General features: G+C 45.4%; 1 protein-coding gene across 3 annotated transcripts in view; it reads left to right on the top strand.

Annotated features, from left to right (window-relative positions):
* Nucleotides 1-1,394: 1,394 nt before the first annotated feature.
* The window catches only part of sergef (secretion regulating guanine nucleotide exchange factor), a 51,294-nt gene continuing 42,062 nt past the window's right edge, over nucleotides 1,395-10,626 (top strand). For all 3 annotated transcript variants that reach the window (XM_024416818.2, XM_024416817.2, XM_024416819.2), the window contains exons 1-5: nucleotides 1,395-1,502; nucleotides 1,845-1,980; nucleotides 2,266-2,418; nucleotides 2,625-2,780; nucleotides 4,430-4,606. In XM_024416818.2, the coding sequence (XP_024272586.1) occupies nucleotides 1,461-1,502; nucleotides 1,845-1,980; nucleotides 2,266-2,418; nucleotides 2,625-2,780; nucleotides 4,430-4,606 (664 nt within the window). In that variant the 5' untranslated portion in view covers nucleotides 1,395-1,460. The remainder of the gene's footprint in view (nucleotides 1,503-1,844; nucleotides 1,981-2,265; nucleotides 2,419-2,624; nucleotides 2,781-4,429; nucleotides 4,607-10,626) is intronic.

Here is a 10,626-nt window from a genome sequence, read left to right as displayed (position 1 = left end):
CAGGTGTTTTCATCAATGATCTCTCTGTACTTTGCTCCGTTCATCTTTCCCTAGATCCTGACTAGTCTCCCAGTCCCTGCCGCTGAAAAACATCCCCACAGCATGATGTTGCCACCATCATGCTTCACCGTAGGGATGTTGCCAGGTTTCCTCCAGATATGACTCTTGGTATTCAAGACAAAGAGTTCAATCTTGGTTTCATCAGACCAGAGAATCTTGTTTCTCATGGTCTGAGAGTCCTTTAGGTGCCTTTTGGCAAACTCCAAGTGGGCTGTCATATGCTTTTACTGAGGAGTGGCTTCTCTAACATAAAGGCCTGATTGGTGGAGTGTTGCAAAGATGGTTGTCCTTCTGGAAGGTTCTTATATCTCCACAAAGGAACTCTAGAGCTCTGTCTGAGGGATTATCGGGTTCTTGGTCACCTCCCTGACCAAGCCCCTTCTCCCCCGATTGCTCAGTTTGGCCGGGCAGCCGGGGGAGAAGGGGCTTGGTGGTTCAAAACTTTTTCAATTTAAGAATGATGGAGGCCACTTTCAATCCTGCAAACATTTCAGTTGTTTTTTTAATATAAATTTGCAAAGAAAATCTAAAAACCTGTTTTTGCTTTTTCATTTTGGGGTATTGTGTGTTGTTTTAATCAGTTTTAAAATATGGCTGTAATGTAACAACAAAATGTGGAAAGGGGAAGGGGTCTGAATACTTTCCGAATGCACCTTATATTCCTCCCATGTTTGTGTATATAATATTGAGTTGATGCTGGGATGAATTTAAGGGTATAAAATATAATAGTATTATTCAAACGTGATAATCTATTCAACGATGTTTCTACTGTAAAGAAAGGTAAACTGGTTATGTATAAGTCTAAATGTTCGTGTGTGTCTTACGAATGAATAAATCCGATTTTAGTTTTAAAATTATATACCAGAGACTTTTTATGAAGAGCATACTGTGACTATGCATTTTTATAGCAACTTCTCTAGAGTTGTCGTCCTATCAACAGAGATTTTCACTGGAGGAATAACAGAACGTTTAACATTCATGGAGAATTAAATTGTACATTTGCTAAACATGGCATATTCTTCCTGATAGAATAGGATAGAATATAATAGAAAGTTGTAGATCTACGCCACACCTCTTTTTGGGTCGTAACTAGTTACCACAGCCACAAAGTCATAATTACGTCTGAACCCCGCTTATTTCCACCATTTATCTTCTTAAAATCTGATTTTAAACCTAATCCTAACCGTATGTCTAACCCGAATGAAGAGCAAAAAACTAATGTTTGTTTTCATGAATTTTTAGGATAGCCATTTTGACTTTGTCGCTGTGGTAACTAGTGACCACCCTCTTTAGCCACACTCAACATGGTGGAAAACCACTGACGTATGTAAACAAACTACTTTACTACTTTACAGCAACTACGATCTACTGTCGTAAATTGCATTTGGCATCCCCATGCTATGGATACAAGCTTGCTGACAGAAATATGTGTCTACACGTGGGTAAGTTTCCCTTATCAACCAATGATTTTTTTTTGTATGTATTGACACTCGTATTTAGCTAATAAGATCCAGTTTGTTTGTGATACTAACGTTAGCTAGCTACGTTTTGTCAAGCACACTAGTTTCAAGAATGCTAGCTACCAAAACTCATGTTAGCGCCAGTTAGCTAACGTTAACTAACTAGAATTATCTAACTAGTGAAAGTGAACTAGAGTAGTAAAATCTCTCCGTCTCTGGCAGTTGTGTACCGGTGATTTACTGAAGCAATGTCATATGTTAAATATGAACACAGTAGGAACTGCATCTCAATTCGCACTGTCAATACCTCCTGAAACATTGCAGGGAACCAACAGCTATTGGCAGTTAGGACAGGGCCATGTTGAAGACCTGTCAGTGCCCAGGCTCGCTGATGGAGCCCTACAGATGGGGACGGTGCGCCAACTCAGTGGAGGTGGTGGGCATTCGGCTGTGGTCTCTGGTGCGTGTGGCTCATGATGGCATTTTTGTTGTCATGAAGAAATTTATCTAATATCTGCAAAGGGTTGACTTTGTCTCCCTCTGCTGGACATATGGTTTCTGCTTTTGGTGTGTCAATAAAGCTATGTGAATAACATTTTTCTGCGTATGCATTACACAGTATATACAACTAATAAGTTATCTTTCTCTTCTTCTACCTCCCTCATTCTCTTCCTCCTCCACGTCCCCTTCCTCCACCTCCTCTTCTTCCACCTCTTCCCCCACCGCCTCTTCCTCCTCCCTCCAGAGAAAGGAGAGCTGCTGGTGTGTGGCCAGAACCACAGAGGTCAGCTGGGACTGGGTCACTGTTTAGAGGTCACCACCTTTCAACTCTGTCCTCTCATTGGTCAGAGGGTTGCACACGTGTCCTGTGGTTGGGATTTCACACTCGTCCTCACTGGTGAGTGGAAGAGAATGTACTGCTCATTCTCTCTGGGGAGAGAGGCAGAGAATGTACTGGAGCAGCAGCTCTGACCTGGGTCAGGTCTCTGTGACAGTCATCACAACACCTTAGTTGTCAAAACCAGAGACCTGAATGTCTTGACGTATATCTAGGTGTTCATGCTTGTCATTTTATATCAACATGTTTTGTTTCTCCTCTCTCAGATCATGGCCAGGTACTGACGTGTGGATCTAATGCATACGGCCAGTTAGGTGTCTCCGAGCCAATCCCTCATTCTGTGGTGCTGCTGCCCATTCAGTCTGTAAGGGAGCCAGTGATCAGAGTGGCAGCAGGACTCAGACATTCACTAACTGTCACTGGTAAGACATACCTGTCACTGGTAAGACATACCTGTCACTGATAAGACATACCTGTCACTGGTAAGACATACCTGTCACTGATAAGACATACCTGTCACTGGTAAGACATACCTGTCACTGGTAAGACATACCTGTCACTGGTAAGACATACCTGTCACTGGTAAGACATACCTGTCACTGGTAAGACATACCTGTCACTGGTAAGACATACCTGTCACTGGTAAGACATACCTGTCACTGGTAAGACATACCTGTCACTGGTAAGACATACCTGTCACTGGTAAGACATACCTGTCACTGATAAGACATACCTGTCACTGGTAAGACATACCTGTCACTGGTAAGACATACCTGTCACTGGTAAGACATACCTGTCACTGGTAAGACATACCTGTCACTGGTAAGACATACCTGTCACTGATAAGACATACCTGTCACTGGTAAGACATACCTGTCACTGGTAAGACATACCTGTCACTGGTAAGACATACCTGTCACTGGTAAGACATACCTGTCACTGGTAAGACATACCTGTCACTGGTAAGACATACCTGTCACTGGTAAGACATACCTGTCACTGATAAGACATACCTGTCACTGGTAAGACATACCTGTCACTGATAAGACATACCTGTCACTGATAAGACATACCTGTCACTGATAAGACATACCTGTCACTGATAAGACATACCTGTCACTGGTAAGACATACCTGTCACTGGTAAGACATACCGGTCACTGGTAAGACATACCTGTCACTGGTAAGACATACCTGTCACTGGTAAGACATACCTGTCACTGGTAAGACATAAAGACATACCTGTTCACTGACTTCACAGCCACGGAGACTCCAAATGACATTCATAAATATGTTATAATTCTGACTACAGATCCAATCTCTGAATTTAACTTTTACACTCACTCTGGTCTTCATTGCTGTGTGTGGTTCTGTGTAGTGTGTGTCATTGCTTTACGTGGTTCTGTGTAGTGTGTGTCCTCATTGCTGTACGTGGTTCTGTGTAGTGTGTCCTCATTGCTGTACGTGGTTCTGTGTAGTGTGTCCTCATTGCTGTACGTGGTTATGTGTAGTGTGTGTCCTCATTGCTGTACGTGGTTCTGTGTAGTGTGTCCTCATTGCTGTACGTGGTTCTGTGTAGTGTGTCCTCATTGCTGTACGTGGTTCTGTGTAGTGTGTCCTCATTGCTGTACGTGGTTATGTGTAGTGTGTCCTCATTGCTGTACGTGGTTCTGTGTAGTGTGTCCTCATTGCTGTACGTGGTTATGTGTAGTGTGTCCTCATTGCTGTACGTGGTTCTGTGTAGTGTGTCCTCATTGCTGTACGTGGTTCTGTGTAGTGTGTGTGCTATGTAAATAGTTCAGTCTTCTTCTCAGTCACTACAGAGCAGGTGGTTAATAGTGGTTAAGAACGTCGGGCCACTAACCGAAAGGTCTCTGGTTTGAATCGCCGAGTAGGTGAGAAATCTGTCAGTCTTGAGCAATGCACTTAACCCTAATTGCTCCTGTAAGTCGCTCTGAATAAGAGCGTCTGCTAAATGACTCAAATGTGAATGTACTATCATCAATGCTTTCTTTCTAATGGGGCACAACAATAACCAATATGTCTTTCTCCTTGTGTTGTTCTATCTCCAGCCACAGGTAGTGTTTACCAGTGGGGTATGGGTCTCTCTGGCCAGGCTAAGAGAGCTCTGAGTCCACAGCCTGTCCCAAAACACTTCACCTCCAAGGTACCTTGTCTGGTCCCAGGTCTGGAACAGGTGATTTCACACAGTGTTGCTGCAGGCTCCGCCCACTCTGTGAGCCTTACTGGTGAGTGACTGTTATTGCTCTCCAGTCTGCTGTTCTGCTAGTCTCCAGTCTGCTGTTCTGCTAGTCTCCAGTCTGCTGTTCTGCTAGTCTCCAGTCTGCTGTTCTGCTAGTCTCCAGTTTGCTGTTCTGCTAGTCTCCAGTCTGCTGTTCTGCTGTTCTGCTAGTCTCCAGTCTGCTGTTCTGATAGTCTGCAGTCTGCTGTTCTGCTAGTCTCCAGTCTCAGTCTGTTCTGCTGTTCTGCAGTCTGCTGTTCTGCTGTTCTGCTAGTCTCCAGTCTGCTGTTCTGCTAGTCTCCAGTCAGTTGTTCTGCTGTTCTGCTAGTCTCCAGTCTGTTCTGCTAGTCCCCAATCTGCTGTTCTGATAGTCCCCAGTCTGCTGTTCTGCTAGTCTCCAGTCTGCAGTCTGTCTGCTCTGCTAGTCTCCAGTCTCCAGTCTGTTCTGCTAGTCCCCAGTCTGCTGTTCTGCTAGTCTCCAGTCTGCTGTTCTGCTAGTCTCCAGTCTGCTGTTCTGCTAGTCTCCAGTCTGCTGTTCTGCTAGTCTCCAGCCTGCTGTTCTGCTAGTCTCCAGCCTGCTGTTCTGCTAGTCTCCAGTCTGCTGTTCTGCTAGTCTCCAGTATGTTGTTCTGCTAGTCTCCAGTCTGTTGTTCTGCTAGTCTCCAGCCTGCTGTTCTGCTAGTCTCCAGTCTGTTGTTCTGCTAGTCTCCAGTCTGTTGTTCTGCTAGTCTCCAGTCTGTTGTTCTGCTAGTCTCCAGTCTGTTGTTCTGCTAGTCTCCAGTCTGTTGTTCTGCTAGTCTCCAGTCTGCTGTTCTGCTAGTCTCCAGTCTGTTGTTCTGCTAGTCTCCAGCCTGCTGTTCTGCTAGTCTCCAGTCTGTTGTTCTGCTAGTCTCCAGTCTGTTGTTCTGCTAGTCTCCAGTCTGTTGTTCTGCTAGTCTCCAGTCTGTTGTTCTGCTAGTCTCCAGTCTGTTGTTCTGCTAGTCTCCAGTCTGTTGTTCTGCTAGTCTCCAGTCTGTTGTTCTGCTAGTCTCCAGTCTGTTGTTCTGCTAGACTCCAGTCTGCTGTTCTGCTAGTCTCCAGTCTGCTGTTCTGCTGTTCTGCTAGTCTCCAGTCTGCTGTTCTGCTAGTCTCCAGTCTGCTGTTCTGCTAGTCTCCAGTCTCTGTTCTGCTAGTCTCCAGTCTGCTGTTCTGCTAGTCTCCAGTCTGCTGTTCTGCTAGTCTCCAGTCTGCTGTTCTGCTAGTCTCCAGTCTGCTGTTCTGCTAGTCTCCAGTCTGTTGTTCTGCTACTCTCCAGTCTGCTGTTCTGCTGTTCTGCTAGTCTCCAGTCTGCTGTTCTGCTAGTCTCCAGTCTGCTGTTCTGCTAGTCTCCAGTCTGCTGTTCTGCTAGTCTCCAGTCTGCTGTTCTGCTAGTCTCCAGTCTGCTGTTCTGCTAGTCTCCAGTCTGCTGTTCTGCTAGTCTCCAGTCTGCTGTTCTGCTAGTCTCCAGTCTGCTGTTCTGCTAGTCTCCAGTCTGCTGTTCTGCTAGTCTCCAGTCTGCTGTTCTGCTAGTCTCCAGTCTGCTGTTCTGCTAGTCTCCAGTCTGCTGTTCTGCTGTTCTGCTAGTCTCCAGTCTGCTGTTCTGCTAGTCTCCAGTCTGCTGTTCTGCTAGTCTCCAGTCTGCTGTTCTGCTGTTCTGCTAGTCTCCAGTCTGCTGTTCTGCTACTCTCCAGTCTGCTGTTCTGCTAGTCTCCAGTCTGCTGTTCTGCTACTCTCCAGTCTGCTGTTCTGCCAGTCTCCAGTCTGCTGTTCTGCTAGTCTCCAGTCTGCTGTTCTGCTAGTCTCCAGTCTGCTGTTCTGCTAGTCTCCAGTCTGCTGTTCTGCTTGTCCCCAGTCTGCTGTTCTGCTAATCTCCAGTCTGCTGTTCTGCTAGTCTCCAGTCTGCTGTTCTGCTAGTCTCCAGTCTGCTGTTCTGCTAGTCTCCATCTGCTGTTCTGCTGTTCTGCTAGTCTCCAGTCTGCTGTTCTGCTAGTCTCCAGTCTGCTGTTCTGCTAGTCTCCAGTCTGCTGTTCTGCTAGTCTCCAGTCTGCTGTTCTGCTAGTCTCCAGTCTGCTGTTCTGCTAGTCTCCAGTCTGCTGTTCTGCTAGTCTCCAGTCTGCTGTTCTGCTAGTCTCCAGTCTGCTGTTCTGCTAGTCTCCAGTCTGCTGTTCTGCTAGTCTCCAGTCTGCTGTTCTGCTAGTCTCCAGTCTGCTACTCTGCTAGTCTCCAGTCTGCTGTTCTGCTAGTCTCCAGTCTGCTGTTCTGCTAGTCTCCAGTCTGCTGTTCTGCTAGTCTCCAGTCTGTTGTTCTGCTACTCTCCAGTCTACTATTCTGCTAGTCTCTAGTCTGCTAGTCTCCAGTCTGCTACTCTGCTAGTCTCCAGTCTGCTGTTCTGCTAGTCTCCAGTCTGCTACTCTGCTAGTCTCCAGTCTGCTCTTCTGCTAGTCTCCAGTCTGCTGTTCTGCTAGTCTCCAGTCTGCTGTTCTGCTAGTCTCCAGTCTGCTGTTCTGCTAGTCTCCAGTCTGCTGTTCTGCTAGTCTCCAGTCTGCTGTTCTGCTAGTCTCCAGTCTGCTATTCTGCTAGTCTCCAGTCTGCTATTCTGCTAGTCTCCAGTCTGCTGTTCTGCTAGTCTCCAGTCTGCTACTCTGCTAGTCTCCAGTCTGCTGTTCTGCTAGTCTCCAGTCTGCTACTCTGCTAGTCTCCAGTCTGCTATTCTGCTAGTCTCTAGTCTGCTACTCTGCTGTTCTGCTAGTCTCCAGTCTGCTGTTCTGCTAGTCTCCAGTCTGCTGTTCTGCTAGTCTCCAGTCTGCTGTTCTGCTAGTCTCAGTCTGCTATTCTGCTAGTCTCTAGTCTGCTAGTCTCCAGTCTGCTATTCTGCTAGTCTCCAGTCTGCTATTCTGCTAGTCTCCAGTCTGCTACTCTGCTAGTCTCCAGTCTGCTACTCTGCTAGTCTCCAGTCTGCTACTCTGCTAGTCTCCAGTCTGCTGTTCTGCTAGTCTCCAGTCTGCTACTCTGCTAGTCTCCAGTCTGCTATTCTGCTAGTCTGCTATTCTGCTAGTCTCTAGTCTGCTAGTCTCCAGTCTGCTATTCTACTAGTCTCCATTCTACTAGTCTCCAGTCGTCTATTCTGACTTGAGATCCACGTGCTTTACTTGAATTTTCCTATGTACACAAATGAATGATTTAAGAGAGTGTGAATTGCGCCCACAGAAAAGCATTTTACCTCAGAACAACAGAGACCATTTGATGCTTGCTTATTTTTCTTTATTATGTAGTAGAGCAGTGAGTCCCAAACTTCTTATTTTGTTTTATTCAAAACTCAGTCCGACCTTCAACTTCCTCTTGAAAGTTGTAATAGTCTAAAGCACAAGGTGTGATATCTAAATTGGGTATTGCGTCATCAGTTCCTCTCATCATGTTAGTCATTACAGACCTTACAGAGATATTTATAACTAGTCAGAAATGTCCAGATCAACTAGTCCCATGTCAACTAACGTTTTTTAAGCCAATAGATTTCGTTGTAACTCTTGAGTCACTCAAATATCACATGAATACACATTAGACATGGAAAAATGTGTAGAATTGCAAGCAAATTATCTTTTTAAAACTGCAACAAGTTCTCGACAGCCCATGACAAAATGTGTAAAATCGCAGGAAATACTGTAAACTTTAAACCTGACAGTTTGTGTCATGAACAGTGCTTGTCCCTATAGAAATAGACATGGGGGGTTGTGTGTGTTATATTACTCACTGTGAAAATGATTCAGCATTTACCCACCTCTTTCTACCACGACAACACTGGTTTACATACATTCTCCATTGATGTACGCCTTCCTTGGTGATGATCTTTATGCTTGCATTCATCTTGGCACGTTTGTCTGTGTCTCAGTGTTGTATTATAGCAGGGGGTCATGTGTTGTATTATAGCAGGGGGTCATGTGTTATAGCAGGGGGTCATGTGTTATAACAGGGGGTCATGTGTTGTATTATAGCAGGGGGTCATGTGTTATAGGGGTCAGGGGGTCATGGGGGTCATGTGTTATAACGGGGTCATGTGTTGTATTATAGCAGGGGGTCATGTGTTATAGCAGGGGGTCATGTGTTGTATTATAGCATGTGGGGTCATGTGTTGTGTTATAGCAGGGGTCATGTGTTGTGTTATAACAGGGGGTCGTGTGTTGTGTTATAACAGGGGGTCATGTGTTGTATTATAGCAGGGGTCATGTGTTGTATTATAGCAGGGGGTCAGTTGTTATAACAGGGGGTCATGTGTTGTGTTATAACAGGGGGTCATGTGTTGTGTTATAACAGGGGTCATGTGTTATAACAGGGGGGTCATGTGTTATAACAGGGGGTCATGTGTTGTGTTATAGCAGGGGGTCATGTGTTGTGTTATAACAGGGGGTCATGTGTTGTGTTATAACAGGGGGTCATGTGTTGTGTTATAACAGGGGGGGGTCATGTGTTGTGTTATAACAGGGGGTCATGTGTTGTGTTATAACAGGGGTCATGTGTTGTGTTATAACAGGGGTCATGTGTTGTATTTTAACAGGGGGTCATGTGTTTTAACAGGGGGTCGTGTGTTGTGTTTTAACAGGGGGTCATGTGTTGTGTTATAGCAGGGGGTTGTGTGTTATAGCAGGGGGTTGTGTATTATAACAGGGGGTCGTGTGTTATAGCAGGGGGTCATGTGTTGTATTATAGCAGGGGGTCATGTATTATATTATAGTAGGGGTTGTGTATTATAACAGGGGGTCGTGTGTTATAGCAGGGGGTCATGTGTTGTATTATAGCAGGGGGTCATGTGTTATAGCAGGGGGTCATGTGTTGTATTATAGCAGGGGGTCATGTGTTGTATTATAGCAGGGGTCATGTGTTGTATTATAGCAGGGGTCATGTGTTGTGTTATAACAGGGGTCATGTGCTGTATTATAGCAGGGGTCATGTCTTGTATTATAGCAGGGGGTCATGTGTTATAACAGGGGGTCATGTGTTATAACAGGGGGTCATGTGTTATAACAGGGGGTCATGTGTTATAACAGGGGGTCATGTGTTATAACAGGGGGTCATGTGTTATAACAGGGGTCATGTGTTATAACAGGGGGTCATGTGTTATAACAGGGGGTCATGTGTTGTGTTATAACAGGGGGGGGGGTCATGTGTTGTGTTATAACAGGGGTCATGTGTTGTGTTATAACAGGGGTCATGTGTTGTGTTATAACAGGGGTCATGTGTTATAACAGGGGGTCATGTGTTATAACAGGGGTGTGTTATAACAGGGGGTCATGTGTTGTGTTATAACAGGGGGTCATGTGTTATAACAGGGGGTCATGTGTTATAACAGGGGGTCATGTGTTATAACAGGGGGTCATGTGTTATAACAGGGGGGTCATGTGTTGTGTTATAGCAGGGGGTCATGTGTTGTGTTATAACAGGGGGTCATGTGTTGTGTTATAACAGGGGTCATGTGTTGTGTTTTAGCAGGGGGTCATGTGTTGTGTTATAACAGGGGGTCATGTGTTGTGTTATAACAGGGGGTCATGTTGTATTAACAGGGGGTCGTGTGTTGTGTTTTAACAGGGGATCATGTGTTGTGTTATAACAGGGGGTCATGTGTTGTGTTATAATAGGGGTCATGTGTTTTAACAGGGGTCATGTGTTGTGTTATAACAGGGGTCATGTGTTGTGTTATAACAGGGGTCATGTGTTGTGTTTTAACAGGGGGTCATGTGTTGTGTTATAACAGGGGGTCATGTGTTGTGTTATAACAGGGGGTCATGTGTATTAACAGGGGGTCATGTGTTGTGTTTTAACAGGGGGTCATGTGTATTAACAGGGGGTCATGTGTTGTGTTTTAACAGGGGGTCATGTGTTTTAACAGGGGTCATGTGTTGTGTTATAGCAGGGGGTCATGTGTTGTATTATAGCAGGGGGTGTGTGTATTATAACAGGGGGTCGTGTGTTATAGCAGGGGGTCATGTGTTGTGTTATAACAGGGGGTCATGTGTTGTG

The sequence above is a fragment of the Oncorhynchus tshawytscha genome, linkage group LG19 (assembly GCF_018296145.1).
Source record: "Oncorhynchus tshawytscha isolate Ot180627B linkage group LG19, Otsh_v2.0, whole genome shotgun sequence".
Lineage (NCBI taxonomy): Eukaryota > Metazoa > Chordata > Actinopteri > Salmoniformes > Salmonidae > Oncorhynchus > Oncorhynchus tshawytscha.
The sequence above is the reverse complement of the archived record's forward strand: the minus strand, read 5'-3'. Positions and strand labels throughout refer to the sequence as shown.